General features: G+C 47.8%; 1 protein-coding gene and 1 long non-coding RNA gene across 2 annotated transcripts in view; one reads left to right on the forward strand and one right to left on the reverse strand.

The window, feature by feature from the left end:
* The window catches only part of plekha7b (pleckstrin homology domain containing, family A member 7b), a 117,825-nt gene that overhangs the window by 10,802 nt on the left and 84,523 nt on the right, over window positions 1–22,500 (reverse strand). The window contains exons 10-20 of the mRNA XM_084436898.1: window positions 21,666–22,067; window positions 17,540–18,107; window positions 15,167–15,250; window positions 13,722–13,853; window positions 8,568–8,621; window positions 4,764–4,832; window positions 3,554–3,634; window positions 3,287–3,436; window positions 2,397–2,498; window positions 1,998–2,166; window positions 1,045–1,220 (exon numbers count right to left, since the gene is read on the reverse strand). Coding sequence (XP_084293024.1) covers window positions 1,045–1,220; window positions 1,998–2,166; window positions 2,397–2,498; window positions 3,287–3,436; window positions 3,554–3,634; window positions 4,764–4,832; window positions 8,568–8,621; window positions 13,722–13,853; window positions 15,167–15,250; window positions 17,540–18,107; window positions 21,666–22,067 — 1,987 coding nt within the window. The remainder of the gene's footprint in view (window positions 1–1,044; window positions 1,221–1,997; window positions 2,167–2,396; window positions 2,499–3,286; window positions 3,437–3,553; window positions 3,635–4,763; window positions 4,833–8,567; window positions 8,622–13,721; window positions 13,854–15,166; window positions 15,251–17,539; window positions 18,108–21,665; window positions 22,068–22,500) is intronic.
* Window positions 9,128–10,327, forward strand: LOC311307989. Its single transcript, XR_014630403.1, has 2 exons — window positions 9,128–9,443; window positions 9,834–10,327. It is a non-coding gene; the product is annotated as an uncharacterized lncRNA (long non-coding RNA).

Consider the following 22,500-nt stretch of genomic DNA (forward strand, 5'->3'; position numbering starts at 1 on the left):
GCCAATCACAACTGGTTTTACTGGAACGCTCCCCAGTGCATTCAGCTGACTATCTGTAGTGTTTCACGCTAAACCATGAAAGCCACCAGCCCACCCTAGCTCTGCTGGAAAGGAGTCAGTGACGGTCTTTCTTTTTTTCTTTCTTTCTTTCTTTCTTTCTTTCTTTCTTTCTTTCTTTCTTTCTTTCTTTCTTTCTTTCTTTCTTTCTTTCTATCTATCTATCTATCTATCTATCTAACCATCCATCCATCCTTCTATCTATCTATCTATCTATCTATCTATCTATCTATCTATCTATCTATCTATCTATCTATCTATCTATCTATCTATTTACAGCATATATCTATCTATCTATCTATCTATCTATCTATCCATCTATCTATCTAATCTAATCTAATATTCCTGAGCTTAAGTAGTAGTAGACTTAAGTAGTAGTAGACTTAAGTAGTAGTAGTAGTAGTAGTAGTAGATTTAAGTAGTAGTAGTAGTAGTAGACTTAAGTAGAAGTAGTAGTAGACTTAAGTAGTAGAAGTAGTAGTAGACTTAAGTAGAAGAAGTAGTAGACTTAAGTAGTAGAAGTAGTAGTAGACTTAAGTAGAAGTAGTAGACTTAAGTAGAAGTAGTAGTATACTTAAGTAGAAGTAGTAGGAGACTTAAGTAGAAGTAGTAGTAGACTTAAGTAGAAGTAGTAGTAGACTTAAGTAGTAGAAGTAGTAGTAGACTTAAGTAGAAGTAGTAGTATACTTAAGTAGAAGTAGTTGTATACTTAAGTAGAAGTAGTTGTAGACTTAAGTAGAAGTAGAAGTAGACTTAAGTAGAAGTAGTAGACTTAAGTAGTAGAAGTAGTAGTAGACTTAAGTAGAAGTAGTAGTAGACTTAAGTAGAAGTAGTTGTAGACGTAGAAGTAGTAGTAGACTTAAGTAGTAGAAGTAGTAGTAGATTTAAGTAGTAGAAGTAGTATTAGACTTAAGTAGAAGTAGTTGTAGACGTAGAAGTAGTAGTAGACTTAAGTAGTAGAAGTAGAGCAGTGTTGGGACCACTCACCCATCTGAGTGCGGCGCTGGGGGGGGTGTGGCAGCTGGGGGCCAGGGCGGGGGCGCTGGGGCTGGGCTGGGGACCTGCCAGGCCATGCTGCTGGGACAGCACCATCATCTCCCCCATGGACTGACTCCCCGACAGGGGGGCCGCGGCGGCCTGCGCTGTGGGCACCAGTCTCCTCTCTGAGGGGGGGACACACGGGACGAGCTTTACCAGCTTCCTCAGCACACAAGGCAAGGCAAGGCAAGTTTATTTGTAGCACATTTCAGCAACAAGGCAATTCAAAGTGCTTTACATGACATTAAAAGCATCAAAACAAAGTGCAAGAAACACATAAAAGGTCATATAAAACGAAAAGTGAAAAATCAAAACATTTTAAACAAAATGCAGGAAACATAAAATACAGGAATAAAAGTTACAGTGCAGTGTATGAATGAATAATTATTTGATTTAATAAAAAGACAACACAGCATGAAGAACACTGGACCCTGGAGTCCATCCTGATCATCCAGGAAAAACTAAATAACAAGAGTTTCATTGCAAAACAAGATAAACATATTTTTTTCACATTTGGATTTTATTATCACAAATGACTGCTGATAGGTACCTTCATCTATGTGTGAACTATTTCTGTCATCACATTTTAAGATTTTTGTTGTACCGTAAAATGCGATTGTCCACAAAATGATGTGCTATCTTAAACATTAATGTCAAATAACCGACATTTCTAAAAATGTATATATCTAGTTTTGCAAACAAACTCTTCATACTGAGAAACTGCGGATGAGACTGTAGTCAGAGTATCAATTGTCAATTAAGCATATTGATCAAGAGTATCAATTGTCAATCAAGTATCAATCAAGCATCAATTGAACAAAGTAGCAGCAGAGGCCTCATCTGAGCCCCCCTGAAGCAGCGTGTTCAGAGCAGGTATCTCCCCGGCCAGCGAGGGTCTCTACCTTGGTCAGGGCTCCCGTGCGTGCGGGTGGGGGGGGCGGACGCCGCGCGCCGCTCACCTGGGTTGGTCACGGACGAGATGGTGACCTGATAGTTGGCCTTACTGGAGCTGAGGCCCGCGATCACATCCTCGATTCTCCACAGCTCCCTCCTCAATTCCACCTTCTCCTGCTGCTCACACACACACACACACACACACACACATCCCGTACACGCACACACACATACACACACAGTTTTTCAGCATTGCCAGTCTATCTTTGAGTACAGCTAGCAGCTAGTGATGACCAGGAGGTGAGAGACCTCAGTCCCTCATTCCCACACACACCCATCACTCTGAGAGCTTATTCGAGAACCAGTGTGCTGCTGTCTGTGTGTGTGCGTGTGTGTGTGTTCTCAACCTGGGTAATCCCGGTACGGTTCATGTGAGACTGCAGGGCTGACCTCAACCAGTCCACGTCTCTCTCTAGCTGGCTGTACTCGCTCCAGGCATTCTCCATCTCCTGAAGAACACACACACACACACACACACACACACACACACACACACACGCGCACACATACACACAGACACAGACACACAGACACACAGACACATACACACACACACACACACACACACACGCACACATACACACAGACACACACACACATACGCACACACACACACACACACACACACACACACACACACACACACACACAGACACACACACACACACAGACGCACACACACACACACACACACAGACACACACACACACAGACACACACAGACACACGCGCACACACACCGCTGCATCAGACCGCGGGCACAATCTCATCAAGCACATATTTCAATGATCACAAATAAATCCTCTCTGTGGCAATAATGTGTAGATGAATTTAAATGCTCAACTACTGCACACAGTTCTGGCCAGAGCAATCTTTGTTTGTCAGTTGTGGTCAGTTAAGGTCAGTTGTGGTCAGTTAAAGTCAGTTGTGGTCATTTGTGGTCAGTTAAGGTCAGTTGCGGTCAGTTGTGGTCAGTTAAGGTCAGTTGTGGTCAGTTATGGTCAGTTGCTGTCAGTTAAAGTCAGTTGTGGTCATTTGTGGTCAGTTAAGGTCAGTTGCGGTCAGTTGTGGTCAGTTAAGGACAGTTATGGTCAGTTGTGGTCAGTTAAGGTCAGTTAAGGTCAGTTAAGGTCAGTTGTGGTCAGTTAAGGACAGTTGCGGTCAGTTAAGGTCAGTTGTGGTCAGTCATGGTCAGTTAGGGTCAGTTAAGGTCAGTTGTGGTCAGTTGTGATATTACCGTGGAGACCTGGGAGATCTCGGCCCTGATGTGGACCACGTCCTCCTGCAGCAGTCTCTGCTGGTAGGCTATCTTCTCGGCGTGGGCCGGCTGGTCCCGGTACTGCTCCATCTGCTGGTGGGACACGTCCAGAACCGACTCCAGCTTGTCCTGGACCAGGACACACACAGGGGACACGCCGCTGTCACACCAGGATGTTAGAGGGGACTTCTACACAGTACAGTGCACACAAGCAGCAAGCCCAGGGTGAGTTGTAAATGGCTGTACCTTGTCTTCTTTCAGCGTGCGTATGCTAGCCTCCAGCTCCTGCAGTCTCTTGTCTTGTTCACACAGTCGACTGAGCTTCACCTACAGAGGGAATAGTGAACAGAACATGGACACGCTGTCGAGGAGGGACTGCAGAGCAGGGATACGGTATCAAAAAGACAAGCAGCATCGACGCATCGATATCGCCTGATGAGAAGAAGCCTGTTTACGTCTGCAGAACAGAGGCCCGCTGCTCTCCAAGGGGAAAACACTCTTCAGACACACTAGAGCACAGCCAGACGAATTGATAGTCTACTGTAGTCTGTTCTCTCTGTAAATATGTCAATAAGGCCCGTCTCTGTGAAAGAAAGAAAAAAGCCCGGAGCATTCATCTGAGATATCAAAGCAGAGCTTCGTACAGTCGGGGGCTGCAAGGAAGCCGCCTGGTAATGCCCATTACAAGTAATCATAATCAAAAATCCATATTTCCATTTTCCCTATTTTTCCAGAGAACAGTGCTTATTGAGAGTGGCATATTTGTTTTCCCCAGAAATGGGTTATGTGTTTGTGGGAAAACAACACAGGACAGCCTGGCTGACAGTCTTTCTATCTCTCTGTTTATTCTCTGTTCTATTTATCATTGCGTTCAATTAATAATTAAGCTGTTTTTATTTTGCTGCGCTGTATACTGTTGTTATTTAATTGCATGAAATATTCATTGTTCAGACAATTTCACCAGCGAGCTCTTATAAATTGTTAAACTGGAACAATGCTAATGAAGAAAAGCCAGGACATCTATCTGATTTACCTCCATAACCCTCCAAACAAAAGAGGATCCGTCAAATCAAACTGAAAAATTAACGAGCCCGACATCTTAAAAGTCCCATTCCATGTATTTTTCCCTTTTAAAATTGCGTTGTGTGTAATCTGAGGCGGTGGTGGATCTCTGCGTCTCTACAGGCCACCGCCAGCCTCCCCTCCGTCCAGAGAAGCGCTCACACACTCTCTCACACACACACACACACTCTCACGCTCACACACACACACACACACACGCTCACACACACACTCACACACACACACGCTCGTCCTCCCAGAATTCAGCTGGCTCTGTGCACTGCTGTGAGGGAAGTGATAGATCTTGGAGGAGAGAAGAGAGAGGGATAAACTGGCTGTTTATCAGACTGGGTTATTTTAGGGGGCGGGGCGGGGGGTAAGGGGGGGTACTTACATCAGCATCGCTCTCTGCTATTTTAACTGGTTTCGCCTGCCGTTCTCTCAGAGCCTCTCGCCCAGTAACCTGAAAGGTCCCACAAGCACAAAATGCAACCTCAATTTTCTCACTAATAGTTTCAAAGCAGGCTTTCACACACCCTAGAGGGAGAGCTCTCATTCAACAATCATGAGACAATTTCACATCAACTTTCAGCCAACGTCATGAGACCTGTCCACAACCGAGTAGATAGGTGGATTACAGCAGCACACACCACATAGAAAAACATCAAGGCAAAAAAGAATGGCTGAAACAAGAAAACAACTTTGATAAGCCAGTAGTCTCCACAAGCCGGCTGATGCAATGCAAGGGCTTTGAAAACTGTGCACGGATAATTGTTTTCGGGCAGCATCTGCACCAGCGTCTTTGGGAGGGGAGCTGCTCTTCTCTAGCGGTCTGGGTCGTCCGCCAGCTCGACCTGGCCCTGTCCCCTGCCTGAACCTACTGTAGAGGGAGGAGCCAGGACACATGGCCCTGCCGTACTGCACCGTCTCTGACTGGGATAGTCCAGCTCCGGGCCAGAGAGGTCATGCCTCAGGACAGTCAGCTGGCTGAGAGGTCTCATGGGCTACGGCAGCCAACAGATCAAGCATACAAGAACGTCTGGTTCTAGCCAGTAGATCAAGTAGACAAGAACGTCTGGTTCTAGCCAGTAGATCAAGTATACAAGAACGTCTAGTTGGCCTTTCAGTGGCAGAATTTGTTTAACGTAGAGTGCTAACAGGCCAAGCAGACAGGGGAGAAGGGTCGTAGGTCATCCTAACAAGCCAAGCAGACAGGGGAGAAGGGTCGTGGGTCATCCTAACAAGCCAAGCAGACAGGGGAGAAGGGTCGTGGGTCATCCTAACAAGCCAAGCAAACAGGGGAGCAGGGTTGTGGGTCACCGGGACATTCAGGTGAGTGTCATCGTGCAGAGAAGCTCCCAGTCACACCTGAGGAACCCAGGCCAGCCACTATTGGACACAGCTGGAAGTCCCGCGGTAGACGCTAAGAGGGATACTCGGGAAGACCGTGACCTGAACCTTAACCCTAACCCTTAACACTTACCCAAACCTTTAACTTAACCCATAGCCCTAGCCCTGACTCTTAACACTTACCTGAACCTTAACCCTAACCCTTAACCCTTACCTGAACCTTAAACTTAACCCAAAGCCCTAACCTTAACCCTGACGCAAAGCCTTAAACCTAACCCGAAACCTAAACTCCAATCTTGACGGTTAGCTTAGCCATAGTGTTCACATTAAGCCTTCTGGTCCTAGACCATTGCTGGCCTTTCCCGAGGATCCCCACTTGTCCCCAAACGCGACACAACCCTTCTGCACAGGCTGACCTGGAGGGTCCTGGGATGCGGGAACAAAGAATGGCTTCGTTTGTACAGTATGCACCATCATTACACACCATCCTTACACTTCACCCTAACACTCCACCCTTACACACTATCCTAACACACCATCCTTACACACCACCATTACACACCACCCTTACACACCACCCTTACACACTACCCTTACACACCATCCTTACACTCCACTCTTACACTCCACCCTTACACACCATCCTTACACACCACCATTACACACCACCCTTACACATCACCCTTACACACTACCTTTATACACCATCCTTACACACCATCCTTACACTCCACCCTTACACACCATCCTTACACACCACCCTTACACTCCACCCTTACACACCATCCTTACACACCACCATTACACACCACCCTTACACACCACCCTTACACACTACCCTTACACACCACCCTTACACACCACCCTTACACACTACCCTTACACACCATCCTTACACACCATCCTTACACTCCACCCTTACACACCATCCTTACACACCACCCTTACACTCCACCCTTACACACCATCCTAACACTCCACCCTTACACACTATCCTAACACTCCACCCTTACACACCATCCTTACACACCATCCTTACACACCATCCTTACACACCATCCTAACACTCCACCCTTACACACCATCCTTACACACCACCCTTATATTCCATCCTTACACACCATCCTTACACACCATCCTTACACACCACCCTTACACACCACCATTACACTCCACCCTTACACACCACCCCTACACACCACCCTTATACACCACCCTTACACACCATCCTTACACACCACCCTTACACTCCACCCTTACACACCACCCTAACACACCACCCTTACACACCACCCTTACACACCACCCTAACACACCATCCTAACGCACCACCCTTACACTCCACCCTTACACTCCACCCTTACACTCCACCCTTACACTCCACCGTTACACACCATCCTTACACACCACCATTACACACCACCCTTACACACCACCCTTACACACTACCCTTACACACCATCCTTACACACCATCCTAACACACCACCCTTACACACCACCCTAACACACCATCCTTACACACCATCCTTACACACCATCCTTACACTCCACCCTTACACACCATCCTTACACACCACCCTTACACTCCACCCTTACACTCCACCCTTACACACCATCCTTACACTCCACCCTTACACACCATCCTTATACACCATCCTTACACTCCACCCTTATACACCATCCTAACACACCACCCTTACACTCCACCCTTATACACCATCCTTACACTCCACCCTTACACACCACCCTTACACACCATCCTTACACTCCACCCTTACACACCATCCTAACACTCCACCCTTACACTCCACCCTTACACACCACCCTTACACACCATCCTTACACTCCACCCTTACACACCATCCTTACACTCCACCCTTACACACCATCCTAACACTCCACCCTTACACACCATCCTAACACACCATCCTTACACACCATCCTTATACACCATCCTTACACACCATCTGTACACTCCACCTGGAGCCACAACCTGGAGTGGACTGTTCTAACACAGTAAAGACCAACGGGTCGATATGTTTCATCTGTTTCAAGACAGGAAATGGGGGAGGTGAAACAGGACATGGATTAACACCCCCACTCCAATACACGGATGTTAGTTAAGGTGATGGTGTCATACATACAAATCATGTCAGGATCAAAGACTTTGAGCTGCGGTGAACAGAAGAAAGTTGCTGAAAGCCTAACATAGAAACAGAACACACAACTTAATGCTGGTAGTGCTTAATGCAGGTAACAGACGTGATTCATAGCAGGAAGTCTCGATAAGTAGCAAGTACTGATGGGAAGTGTAGTTCAAAATGCTGCAGTAAACTCCAATTCCCACCAGAGCTATTATGATATCTCAAACTCAAATTTTCAGGGTGAGAATGTAATATTGCCAATGTTGAATGATCAAAGAAAAATAAAATATTTGAATTGTTTATGCATTTTATGCGTTTGTTATTGCATATTGTTATTGAAATTATTCATATTACAGGGAGTAAATATGCAGCATAATCATTGTTCTCACGCAGAGGAACAACAACAGAAGAAGCAGCTGTTAAAACACATTAAGGACAGGTTGATGTCCAGCATGACGAGTAGACTGCAGACAGCCTGGGGAGGGGTGAGGGGAGGGGGGAGGGAGTGAGAGCAGGAGAGAATGGAGGGAGAAGGTGTGAGGAAGACAGAGAACAATGACAGTCCAAAGACAGAACATGAGGAGAGAAGGTAGAGAAGAAGGAAGGAAGGAAGGAAGGAAGGAAGGAAGGAAGCAAGGAAGGAAGGAAGGAAGGAAGGAAGGAAGGAAGGAAGGAAGGGACATTAGCTTTCTTGGGGCCCACCTTCAGATCTAGATAGTCCAGGTCCTTCTTCAGTTGAATGTAAGTATCGTCAGCCTTTAAGTATAGAAGGATGGGAGAGACACATCACAAGATGGAAGCTGCAAAGGATGCTAGGACACTGGAAGACTCTTCAGGCTTTGCTATGGCAAAGCCCAAAACATATCTACTTCATTTCTCATTGTAGATTTTTTTATATAATTAATAGGTGAAAATAGGAACGTTGATCAGTTAGTTTGATTTGGTTATAAGAATTTACATCAAACTAGAATTGTTTATAGATTGTCTTGCAGCAGGGTTCAGGGAACAAAAACTAATTTATTGTATGTACAGATCCAGGTAGCCTTGCTCTTAGTACACTGCTTGGCCATTTGAGTGCGGGAAGATTTATGTCTACATGAGTATGAAGAGAGTATAGCCAAAGTGATCATGGGCTGCCATAGAGAGCCTTTGCAGATCCACTCTGGGGCCTCATTTATCAAAGAGCGTGTAAATTCAGGTGTAAAAGAGGGCGTACGACGAAAACGCGGAAAATGCACAATGTAGCGTACGACGAGAATATTTACACGCTTTTCGGATCTATCAAAAATGTCGTATGCCCTTTTCTGCACGGTAAATCCGAGACGGGCGGGGAAGGGAGCGTACGCGCACGCGCCCCGTGTTCCGCCCCCTCCACGCCCTAATCCAACCATATATGGTCACAACCATGAGTGGACAAACGTGGTTTCCCGGAAGGAACCGGCTTAAAAAGGTAGCGTGGAGCACCCAGGCGGGACAATGAAACATGGAACGAAGAGCAAAGAAGAGGAACTTTTCGGAGACGGAGGTGCATGTGCTAGTTGGTGAGGTCCACGTGAGGAAGGCAATCCTCTTCGGAAGGTATAAATCGCCTACGTTTGTCTGTTTGCTCCTACAGCTTAGTAGCCTACTTTAGCTACGTGTTGTGCATCTAGGATTGGGCATACACGGACATAGCCTACTGTAACATGTGGCTGCGAGTGAAGCAAACATTCTGTGGTAGGCTATGATTAAATTAGGACCAAAAACAGGGAACAATAACGCAGATGACCACTTCATAATGTTAGAACACATTAAACATTTTCCCCTCTGGGAAATTAAGACTCATCTAAATCACCCGGTAAATCACAGCATTTATTTGACTGCCAACAGAAAAACATATCAAATGAATATGGCTGCACAATGAAATGTTTAATGCATAATCAAGTTCACAGACAAACTCAAAGAAAATGATTGAAATTGTTTCTCCAGACTCTGACGTGGGGTGGGACTCAGAGGAGGGGGAGTCTGCAGTGGTCCTGGACCTGACGGTCGTGCCCCCGCGAGTTGCAGCCTCCACCTCCAGCGCGCCGACTTCCACCTTCTTATCAGCTTTGAATATATATCTTGGCAAACATAACACGGGATGATGTACAAGGAGGGGACAGATACCTAGTGAAAGTACTATTGGTTGCTAGTAAAAAGACAATAACGAGGGCTTGGTATAAGGTGGAACCCCCAACCAAGGTGCAGTGGCTGGGTGTTGTGGAGGAGATGTATGTTACGCCCAGGCCACACCAACTGCGTGACTGCGTTGTGTTGCACCGGAAGTTCCAGTCATTTCCAATGTAACGCTGCGTTTTCCCAACAGGGTTGCGTTCCGAAGCGTATGCGCTGCATTTCGGATCACGCAAGCGTTGGATTTATCGAACGCTTGCATCAAATCCACTGCATAGATCTGGCCGGAAGTATCATAGAATCACTGGCCAGGCGAACATTTCAGGACAGGTGTCATGGCGGACGTCCAAGCGGGGCAGAGCGAGGGAGTTTATAAATCAAATATTGGCTAAATATGTCCATGGAAAAATTATTTCTTCCCACAGATATCTTAGTTATAACGACACAGAACTACAAATGCAGTTTTGTGTTGATACGTGAGGCAGAAATTCAATTTCGAAAAATCTCACGATCTCGTAGCTAACTGGTAACGTTTACCTCTATGGTTGCCCTATTGTGAGCGAGAATTGAATCACTTTTTGGGCTATATAGCATCACGTACACCATAGGCTGTATATATATATATCATATACGACTATAAGGCTATATATAAAATATTTATTTAAAAATGTGTCAAATACTGATCTAAAAACTGCATCGGCAGCCTATTATGTTGTCTCCCGCCTATATTCGAATTGTGGAGGGAGTTAATACTAATATAAATAGACACAACAGAGCCGGTTCTCACATCTTTCAACAATGAGACCAGTTCTGAAGAGCGTGCTGAAGATAGCGATGCTAGACGACCAGCCACTTCAAATAGTGACGTATGCTGCGTTCAAGTAGAGAGGGCGGTTGCGATACGTTCAACGCAGTCACGCAGTTGGTGTGGCCTGGGCGTAAGGGAGAGGTTCACGCATGCATTGAGGATGCATGAAGGAAAGTTTGAAGGGAGATGGGAAAAATGGATGGATTATAGAAGGAAGTGTGATGATACCACTAATATTAAAATTGTCATATTTGAGTAAGAAAAAAAAGCTGCATGGATGGAAGTACCCATAAGCTGTTATTGTAAGTTTTTATGTTTTATTGTATTGTCGTTGTATGGATGGAAAATGCTAATAAAGATTAAAGTAAATAAGACAAAGAATATGTATCTTGGCTATGCACACACCAATAAGCCAGCCGTCACGCGCAGCGCCTGCCTCCAGTCTAGCCCTACCCTGCTGTGCGCCAGGATGAATGAGTCATGCGTGGAGCCAGGCCACCGTGCCACTACACTTGTGATGAGCATGTCACATATGATTTGGGTATTTCTAGTGTGCACATTTTAGCGATTCACATAGACGTATTCATTCACTGATGGTGCCCTTATGTGGGTGCAGTCGCCATCGCCGTCACCTCTTTGGAGTTCTATCTCGGGCCAGTAGGCCGAGTAGCGCCGGATTCATTTAGGCTCGCATTACGCACAGGAGGACTGTCATTTATATGCTTACCAAAGAGCAAACAGGTCCACATGATCACATATTAATGACAATCTAATTGGTCAATTATTGCCGTTTGATGGAGTGCCTGCATTAGGTGTGTGACATATAGCGCGGAAAGGTTTGGGACAGCGCATAGGTTCCGTTTGGGGAACAAATCCATATCGGACCATGAATGAGCCGGTTAGAGGACACGTCTAATCTAGCATTGCGATATATATTGGTGCTGAATTGGGCTATTAGCCTACATGATTGTGCGTTCATGAACTGTCGCTCTTATTCTCTCCGTCAAACAGAGTAATTCACCGACGCACCACCTGCGTCGCCAGTTCCCCCTGTGTTCAAGAAGGGCGTAGAACACCGTGTAAATCGGTACGCCAACTGGAGAGGTGTCCTACAAAAGCGCGGAGAAAGGCGACTAAATTTTCGCCCTTACGGCTTGATAAATCGCAATGTGGGGGGGGCAAATGGCATACGCCTGAACTCGCGAAAAAGACCGTGTAAAAGAAGGCGTACCTCAATGATAAATGAGGCCCCTGGTCGGTACGTGGAAGGTCTCTGTTGAGTGTTTGACTCTGCTGTGTTTGACTCTGCTCTGTTTGACTCTGCTTTGTTTGACTCTGCTGTGTTTGACTCTGCTCTGTTTGACTCTGCTGTGTTTTACTCTGCTCTGTATTTGACTCTGATGTGTGTTTGACTATGTTGTGTTTGACTGCTCTCTTTGACACTGCTCTGTTTGACTATGATGTGTTTGACTCTGCTGTTTGACTCTGTTCTGTTTGACTCTGCTGTGTATTTGACTGTTGTGTTTGACTCCGTTGTGTTTCACTCTGCTGTGTTTGGCTGCTTTGTTTGACTCTGCTCTGTGTTTGACTCTGCTCTGTTTGACACTGCTCTGTTTTACTCTGCTTTGTTTGACTCTGCACTGTTTGACACTGCTGTGTTTGACTCTGCTCTTTGTTTGACTCTGCTCTGTGTTTGACTCTGCTCTTTATTTGACTCTGCTCTGTGTTTGACACTGCTCTGTTTGACTGCTTTGTTTGACTCTGCACTGTTTGACACTGCTGTTTGACTGCTCTGTATTTGACTCTGCTGTGTTTGACTGCTCTGTTTCACTCTGCTGTGATTGACTACTGTCTAACTCTGTTCTGTTTGACTGCTGTGTATTTGACTGTTGTGTTTGACTCCGTTGTGTTTCACTCTGCTGTGTTTGGCTGCTGTGTTTGACTCTGCTCTATGTTTGACTCTGCTCTGTTTGACACTGCTCTGTTTTACTCTGCTTTGTTTGACTCTGCACTGTTTGACACTGCTGTGTTTGGCTCTGCTCTGTATTCGACTCTGCTGTGTTTGACTGCTCTGTTTCACTCTGCTGTGATTGACTCTACTGTCTGACTCTGCTCTGTTTGACTCAGTTGTGTTTGACTCTGCTGTGTTTGACTGCTCTGTGTTTGACTGTGCTGTTTGACACTGCTGTGTTTGACTTTGCTCTTTGTTTGACTGCTGTGTATGATTCTGCTGTTTGACCCTGCTGTGTTTGACTCTGCTGTTTTGACTCTGCTCTGTTTGACTGCTGTATTTGACTCTACACTCCCTGAAGGCAGAGACAAGCTACCATGCCTGAGGACGGAGGACTGGGATCAGTTTGGATGTAGAACACTGATCGTTTCGACTACTGTACACAGCAGTGTAGTACGAAACCAAAGGAGAGACGTTTCTTTCCTCAATACATTTCTGATCGGCAGCGGTTCAAGTGTGCAAAGACGTCAAACAGCAGAGGTTGACATCAGTGTATGCTAATGTAGGTTCGGTGCATAACCAACAAGCAGCATGCTTCAAAATGGGGGCTTTGGAGACACCATAACATCTTTCATAACATGAAGCAAGACTCTTAATCGACACAGCGTGCTTTGCAGATGGGTGAAGCCAGATGTCCAGCCACGACACAGGCTGGTATGGCGGATCACTGGAGGACAGAGCAGCTACAGCCCAAGCTGTGATGTCTACAGCGCAGTACCATGCTGAGAACAGAACTAACACCAAACCACCACAGTCAGACAGTACCGACACACCACACAGTCTGATGGATTAAGAGGGAGAAGGCTAAGGCACAGATGGGGGGGGGGGCATGACACAGTGGTGCAAGACTGCGAAGGGGGGGGGGTGATAAGGGTCACCTGACCTGCAGGCTGTGGCCTAGGAGGCCGTTGTACTGGTGGTGCTGCAGGTGAGCGAGGGTGTTGCTGTGCATGCCTGCGGCCATCTTGGCCTGGTGCCTCCTGAGCTGTATGAGCAGCAGGGTAAGCTCCTCCGGCTGCAGGCCCGCCCCCAGGGGGCCAAAGGTCAGAGAAAATAGAAAGAGAGCAGTTTTGCTGAATCCCAATTCACCACTTGGCCCTACCCCTTACCCCTAACACTTCATTTTGCACATTCAGTTTAGGAGTAGGGTCGTCACAATCCTCAAGGGTGTCAAGTGTAGGGGTAAGGCAGAGGGCTACATAGCCCTTGAAACTGAGATTTTTCAGACCCACACTCCACACCAAGGGAGGAAGAAACAAAAGAGCGCCACACCTTTCCGAAATACTACTGTTGCTGTGTAACGGAATATCATTTTAAGATTTTTTAGGCGGTAATGTACTTCAAATCTGTGGTCAATGTATCAAGATAGAGCCAATTTGAAAATGTGCTCGGACGTTTTCGGAGCTAGCTAGCTATCAAGATGACTGGTCAGCGCTCATGGTACACCGCCGAACAGCCTTATCTCTGCAAATAGTTTAGAAATCTGCCACTAGTTCTAATGTCTGTCATGGTCCGTTTTGGGTAGGTCAACATTAGGCGGACAATCGGTCTCAGAGCAAAAGAAAAGCACACATGTAGCCTAATATTTTCTTAATTAAGAAAGATTCAAAAACTATGATAACCAACATATTATTTTTGTTTAATGTTGTTTCAATTATAGACCTTTTCTTTATAACAAGCATAGCCTAACGACAAATCACTATGGCATGCTGATGTCTTCTAACAACTTTGTTTTTAGGCAGATTTGTGCATGACAGTCACGCCTTTTGACACATTTCCATGTCACATTTCCCCACTTTGATAGTATATGAGTGACACTCGAAATGTAAGTAGTCCATCAACAAGGTTTCTGCACTTGTTACCGCTCTGTGCAGACTGGCAGATTAGACTAGAGGACCTACTGATGACGTATCGGTCTTGAAGGGGTGTCCCATTTCATAGGGGAAGATTTCAGCCCACTAGCCCTTGACACTGTTCCTAGGGGCAAGGGGTAGGGGGAAGGGGTAGGGGTAGGGGTAAAAATGAGAAATGGGATTTGGCCTTCATCAGCTGGACACCGGGGGGGTCAACAGTAGTGAGTACCAGCCCTGTGGAGCATCTTATTATTACCTGCAACCTTAGAGGCACCTCTAGGTACAGTAACACTGTCCACCAGGCCGACAGGGGCCTTTTAGCTTGAGCTGTTTTAAATCAATCGCTCTCTTCAGTTGGTTATTCAAAAGAGTTTTTTTTGTTGTGTCTTGAGTATTTACACATAATGTTCCCAGAATATGACAACGTATTTCAAAGTGGATGTGTGAATGAAATGGACAGGCAGCGAGGGAGTACCGTTTTGCCGTGCAGGCTGGGCGCGCTGACGGTGTGCGTGATGTAGCCCATGGTCGGGATGGTCCTCCCGTCCAGCTGAGCAGTCTGTCCGGACACAAAACACACCGCGTGATTGGTCCTCATCCCCACCACACCAATCAAACAAACCTAATGTTCCATCACAAACCAACATCTTCTGAGTGTGATGCAGTTAATATTGTTAAAACTGAAAACTCTGCTATGGGGTATTCTGATAGCAACGGGACCCAGGTCAAGGCATTGCATTCAAGTCTACAAACCAAATTTGTACACACAGCAGATTTGTTTCAATCATTTTTATTTTTATTTATTTTTAATTAAGCCCTACACTTCTTATTTGAAGGAGGGGGTACCTCCCAGTTTAAGTTGCTATAAGGCGTTGCGAAGGTTTGACGTTTTTGCTTATCGCACAGAATTGCCAGGCTAGGCCCATCACAGAACCTTAAAAGGACACAAACAACAAGAGATTTAATTAACTACACATAAATTATCCGGAACCTGCTTTCTTAAAATAACATTTGTTTGCTACCAGCAAGACGCGCACTGAGAGCAATGCCCTCAGAGATATTTTATTGCTGTATAATAGGTTTTTTATTTAAATGCGAGATCAGAAGAAAGAGATGGTTGTTTGCTGATGGTTAAGATCCAGTGGAGATGTTTCTGGAGTGTTGAGGAGCCCAGGGCTGTGTTAGCCCCCATAACACACACTTTAATGATTAATCCACAGGGGCGGCATAGAGGGAAACACTCCATAGAAAAACATACTCCAGCCAAAGACACACCATCAGCCTTAAAGATGCTGGATACACCAAAACAAAGTTCATCTGCTGACTAAATTTAGTTCCCAGAAACTCCTTGCTCTCTTGCATGGTCTTACGTATGGTCGCCCATTAAAAAGATCTCTTCGTCTTTGAGAGTCTGAGTTCTGTGAGGGGTGTTCTGTTTGAGAAGGGGGTAATTAGTGAGTTGACGCCAGGGGTGAGTGATGAGTCAACTGCAAGGCTGCAACACTCTGTTTACTTGCCTAAAGCAGCAGCCTGTGTGTCGGCCAGCGTGGGGTTGGCTGTTTAGGAGAAATTGGATGGTTAGGAGAGCTTGGGTGGTTAGAAGAACTTGGGTGGTTAGGAGAACTTGGCTGGTTAGGAGAACTTGACTGGTTAGGAGAGCATGGGTGGTTAGGAGAATTTGGCTGGTTAGGAGAACTTGACTGGTTTGGAGAACTTGGCTGCTTAGGAGAACTTGGCTGCTTAGGAGAACTTGGCTGCTTAGGAGAACTTGGCTGGTTAGGAGAACATTGCTGGTCAGGAGAACTTGGCTGGTTAGGAGAACCTTGCTGGTTAGGAGAACAATTTTGGTTAGGAGAACTTGGCTGGTTAGGAGAACCTTGCTAGTCAGGAGAACCTTGCTGGTTAGGAGAACTTGGGTTACTAGGAGAACTTGGCTGCTTAGGAGAACTTGGGTGGCTAGGAGAACTTGGCTGCTTAGGAGAACTTGGCTGGTCAGGAATACCTTGCTGGTTAGGAGAACTTGGCTGGTCAGGAGAACCTTGCTGGTTAGGAGAACTTGGCTGGTTAGGAGAACCTTGCTGGTTAGGAGAACCTTGCTGGTTAGGAGAACTTAGGTGACTAGGAGAACTTCTCACATGTGGGCGGATCATGTGGCAGAGAGAGGGCACAGGGCGCGGACGAAAGAACAGTCTCATGGCCTGTGGGGATCACACACACACACGCATGCATGCACGCAGACACACGCACGCACACACACACACACACACACACACACACACACACACACACACACACACACACACACACACACACACACACTCTGGCACCTGTGGGTCAGGCCTGGGTGTGGACTGTGTGAATCTCCGAGTGTCACATCAGCATTAAAGTATGTGTGTGTTGGGAAGTTGGAGCAGGACTACTTCTCAAGCTCAGCTTCCCATGTTGAGTCCTTCATCCAATGGTTAACATGGAGTATAGTGCCCTTTAAGCCAAGATGAACTAGAAATCCACTACAAACGAGTTACCGTGAGAATGAAATCCTTTTATGCTTTGAATATGGATGGGCTGAATCTGTCACTTTGAGTTTCCAACTCTCCCACAACCCGGAATGGGCCTGTATCATTAAAGTAATTTTGTATTTAGGCTTTTTGCTTCTGGGGGTGCTTTGAGCTAAATAGGATAGCAGTACATAAACTTTTTTTTTTAAATCACATTTACCAGCGAAGATTATACTACAGAAAATTAATCCAAGAAAAAAAAAGAAGAAAGTTTTACTGAGGTCAATCATAGAGGGAGAGGGAAACTTCCCAGCTGTACCCCGGAACCCCCGGGCGCCACGACCTCCTACCTGAGAGAGCCGGGAGGAGCACACCTGTCTGGGGGAGCTGGAGCCCGTGGAGTCGCCCGGCGCCGCCGCCTCCTCCTCCAGCGGTCGCACCGTGACCCGGTCCAAGGGAGTGTGCGGCCGACGCGGGGACAGGGGCTTGAAGGACGAGCGGTGGGGCGGCATCTCGCACGGGGAGGGGGGCACGGAGATGGAGCGGGGCATCTCCACGGTGACCCGGAACGAGGAGGAGGAGGAGGCGGCGTCCAGGAAGTCGGGGGCGGCGTAGGCGGCGGGCGCGGCGGTGGGGCTGCCGTGGCGGAACTGCTGGCGCTGCTGCCACTCGTACAGCTGCCACACCATGCCCTCCCTGCTGGCCAGGCGCTCGTCCGAGGACATGCGGAAGTGGCTCAGGCGGTCGTGGGCGTACTTGTAGTCGCTGGGCAGGTCGCGGGGCGTCGGAGACGGGGAGCCGGCGCCCGCCGACGGGAGGCGGCGCGTCTTCGGCAGCGACGGGTAGGCGTCGGCCACGCCCGCCTTGGGCTGCAGGGGAGGGGTCCGTCTGGGGAGGCTGTACTCTACTGTAGGATGGCTGGACCAGAGAGAGAGAGAGAGAGAGAGAGAGAGAGAGAGAGAGAGAGAGAGGAGGGGGAGAGAGAGAGAGAGTGAGAGAGAGGAGGGGGAGAGAGAGAGAGAGTGAGAGAGAGAGAGAGTAGGAAGAGAGAGAGAGAGAGAGAGAGGAGGGGGAGAGAGAGAGAGGAGGGGGAGAGAGTAGGGAGAGAGAGAGTAGGGAGAGAGAGAGGAGGGAGAGAGAGAGAGTAGGGAGGGAGGGAGAGATAGAGAGGGAGGGAGAGAGAGTAGGGAGAGAGGTAGGGAGGGAGGGAGAGAGTAGGGAGAGAGAGTAGGGAGGGAGGGAGAGTGATAGTAGGGAGAGAGAGAGGAGGGAGAGAGAGAGAGAGTAGGGAGGGAGGGAGAGATAGAGAGGGAGGGAGAGAGAGTAGGGAGAGAGGTAGGGAGGGAGGGAGGGAGAGAGAGAGTAGGGAGAGAGAGTAGGGAGGGAGAGAGAGAGAGAGTAGGGAGTAGGGAGAGAGAGAGAGGTAGGGAGGGAGGGAGAGAGAACTTTTCACTAACTGTAGTAAACTGACCTTTACTAGACTAAAAATTAAATACAATGGGATTATGTACTATGCAGGCATTGTGTCATATGAGCCACTAGGTGGAGATGTTTGCTCACAATCAGAATCAGAATTTGTTTTGTTGACATTGTAGTTTTTCAACATACTAGTCAACACTGGACAGGGTGCAGGGACGAGACAAGGCAGTGCAAAGAGCAGTACCAAACACCAGCGCAAAATAAGATAAGATTTTAAAAAAACAATATACAAAGTGAAGTGCAGTCAGTGTATACAGTGAGTGTGTGAAGTGTAATGTGCATGTGAGTGTGTGTGTGTTTGCGTGTGTGTGTGTGTGTGTGTATGTGTGGTGTGTGCGGCATGATATGTGAGTGCAGTGCTTCCTATGTACGGTATATTCGGTGGTCAGGTGCACGTGTCTCTCAACGGGGGCGGGGTCCGGGGTGGGGGTCAGAGAGGGACACCGGTCTCGTTGATTACAGTTCTAATGTAGGTATGATGGATGGGTTAGACAAACGGTCAGGGTTAGGGCTAGAGAGTTAGTCAGGGCTAGAGGAGTTAGGCAGGGTTAGAGGAGTTAGTCAGGGTTAGAGGGGTTAGTCAGGGTTAGAGGAGTTAGTGAGGGTTAGAGGAGTTAGTCAGGGTTAGAGGAGTTAGTCAGGGTTAGAGGAGTTAGGCAGGGTTAGAGGAGTTAGTCAGGGTTAGAGGAGTTAGTCAGGGTTAGAGGAGTTAGTCAGGGTTAGAGGGGTTAGTCAGGGCTAGAGAGTTAGTCAGGGCTAGAGGAGTCAGGCAGGGTTAGAGGAGTTAGTCAGGGTTAGAGGGGTTAGTCAGGGTTAGAGGAGTTAGTGAGGGTTAGAGGAGTTAGTCAGGGTTAGAGGAGTTAGTCAGGGTTAGAGGAGTTAGGCAGGGTTAGAGGAGTTAGTCAGGGTTAGAGGAGTTAGGCAGGGTTAGAGAAGTTAGTCAGGGTTAGAGGAGTTAGTCAGGGTTAGAGGAGTTAGGCAGGGTTAGAGGGGTTAGTCAGGGTTAGAGGAGTTAGTCAGGGTTAGAGGAGTTAGTCAGGGTTAGAGGAGTTAGTCAGGGTTAGAGGAGTTAGGCAGGGTTAGAGGAGTTAGTCAGGGTTAGAGGAGTTAGGCAGGGTTAGAGGAGTTAGGCAGGGTTAGAGGAGTTAGGCAGGGTTAGAGGAGTTAGTCAGGGTTAGAGGAGTTAGTCAGGGTTAGAGGAGTTAGTCAGGGTTAGAGGAGTTAGGCAGGGTTAAGATTAGAGGGGTTAGTCAGGGTTAGAGGAGTTAGGCAGAGTAAGAGGAGTTAGTCAGGGTTAGAGGGGTTAGTCAGGGTTAGAGGAGTTAGGCAGGGTTAGAGGAGTTAGGCAGGGTTAAATATTAGAGGAGTTAGTCAGGGTTAGAGGAGTTAGGCAGAGTTAGAGGAGTTAGTCAGGGTTAGAGGGGTTAGTCAGGGTTAGAGGAGTTAGTCAGGGTTAGAGGAGTTAGTCAGGGTTAGAGGGGTTAGTCAGGGTTAGAGGAGTTAGTCAGGGTTAGAGGAGTTAGGCAGGGTTAGAGGAGTAAGTCAGGGTTAGAGGAGTTAGGCAGGGTTAGAGGAGTTAGGCAGGGTTAGAGGAGTTAGGCAGGGTTAGAGGAGTTAGGCAGGGTTAGAGGAGTTAGTCAGGGTTAGAGGGGTTAGTCAGGGTTAGAGGAGTTAGTCAGGGTTAGAGGAGTTAGGCAGGGTTAGAGGAGTTAGTGAGGGTTAGAGGAGTTAGTCAGGGTTAGAGGAGTTAGTCAGGGTTAGAGGAGTCAAGCAGGGTTAGAGGAGTTAGTCAGGGTTAGAGGGGTTAGTCAGGGTTAGAGGGGTTAGTCAGGGTTAGAGGAGTCAGGCAGGGTTAGAGGGGTTAGTCAGGGTTAGAGGAGTTAGGCAGGGTTAGAGGAGTTAGTCAGGGTTAGAGGAGTTAGGCAGGGTTAGAGGAGTTAGTCAGGGTTAGAGGAGTTAGGCAGGGTTAGAGGAGTTAGTCAGGGTTAGAGGAGTTAGTCAGGGTTAGAGGAGTCAAGCAGGGTTAGAGGAGTTAGTGAGGGTTAGAGGAGTTAGTCAGGGTTAGAGGGGTTAGTCAGGGTTAGAGGAGTCAGGCAGGGTTAGAGGGGTTAGTCAGGGTTAGAGGAGTTAGGCAGGGTTAGAGGAGTTAGTCAGGGTTAGAGGAGTTAGGCAGGGTTAGAGGAGTTAGTCAGGGTTAGAGGAGTTAGGCAGGGTTAGAGGAGTTAGTCAGGGTTAGAGGAGTTAGGCAGGGTTAGAGGAGTTAGGCAGGGTTAGAGGGGTTAGTCAGGGTTAGAGGAGTTAGGCAGGGTTAGAGGAGTTAGGCAGGGTTAGAGGAGTTAGTCAGGGTTAGAGGAGTTAGTGAGGGTTAGAGGAGTCAGGCAGGGTTAGAGGAGTTAGTCAGGGTTAGAGGAGTTAGTCAGGGTTAGAGGGGTTAGTCAGGGTTAGAGGGGTTAGTCAGGGTTAGAGGGGTTAGTCAGGGTTAGAGGAGTTAGTCAGGGTTAGAGGAGTTAGTCAGGGTTAGAGGAGTTAGTGAGGGTTAGAGGAGTCAGGCAGGGTTAGAGGAGTTAGTCAGGGTTAGAGGAGTTAGTCAGGGTTAGAGGGGTTAGTCAGGGTTAGAGGAGTTAGGCAGGGTTAGAGGAGTTAGTCAGGGTTAGAGGAGTTAGTCAGGGTTAGAGGAGTTAGTCAGGGTTAGAGGGGTTAGTCAGGGTTAGAGGAGTTAGTCAGGGTTAGAGGGGTTAGTCAGGGTTAGAGGAGTTAGGCAGGGTTAGAGGAGTCAGGCAGGGTTAGAGGAGTTAGTCAGGGTTAGAGGAGTTAGTCAGGGTTAGAGGAGTTAGGCAGGGTTAGAGGGGTTAGTCAGGGTTAGAGGAGTTAGTCAGGGTTAGAGGAGTTAGTCAGGGTTAGAGGAGTTAGTCAGGGTTAGAGGAGTTAGGCAGGGTTAGAGGAGTTAGTCAGGGTTAGAGGAGTTAGTCAGGGTTAGGGCTAGACGCTCTGACTGACCTCTTGGGGTCCCCCTTCTGAACTTTGACCCAGTGCTCCACCTGAGCCAGGGCTGTCTTCCTCTGCACCTGTTTCTCTGTGTCCGTCCGGGGGACGAACCCCCTCTTATACACCACACTCCCGTTCTGCTCTGGGGGCGGAGCCACGGGGGGCTGTCCGTTCCTGTGGGAGGGGCCGGGGGCGGAGTCTGGAGAAAGAACCTCCACCTCCGAGCGCTTCCCCAGGACTTCCAGTGTGTACCTCTCTTCCTGCCTCTGGGCCAATCGGATGGCAACGTCCGGAGGCTCTTCTCTGTCTGGCCTATGGAAGCTCTCGGAGTGGGAGGAGCTCTTGCTGACGTTGTTGATGTGATTGGTCTGTGGGACGGCCTGTTGCACGGACTTCTCTGGTCTCTCTACCTCCCTATGGAGGAAGGGGGGGAGAGGATGAGGGAGAGGATGAGGGACAGAGAGAAGGAGGGAGTGAGAGGGGGGAGAGAAGAAGGGAGAAGAGAAGGAGGGAGAGAGAGAAGGAGGAGGAAGAGAAGGAGGGAGGGACAGGGGGAGAGAGAGAAGGAGGGGTAGAGAAGGAGGGAGTTAGAGAAGGAGGGAGAGAAGGAGGGAGGGACAGGGGGAGAGAGAGAAGGAGGGGTAGAGAAGGAGGGAGTTAGAAAAGGAGGGGTAGAGAAGGAGGGAGTTAGAGAAGGAGGGAGAGAAAGAAGGAGGAAGAGAAAGAAGGTGGGAGGTCAAGTAAACCCGAGTAGAACAGGATGACATCAAAGCCATGACATCACTGTGACCTATAGATACACATATTCCACATCACGCACATGACACCACACATCACCTCAGAGACA

This window comes from Borostomias antarcticus (assembly GCF_949987555.1).
Source record: "Borostomias antarcticus genome assembly, chromosome: 4".
Lineage (NCBI taxonomy): Eukaryota > Metazoa > Chordata > Actinopteri > Stomiiformes > Stomiidae > Borostomias > Borostomias antarcticus.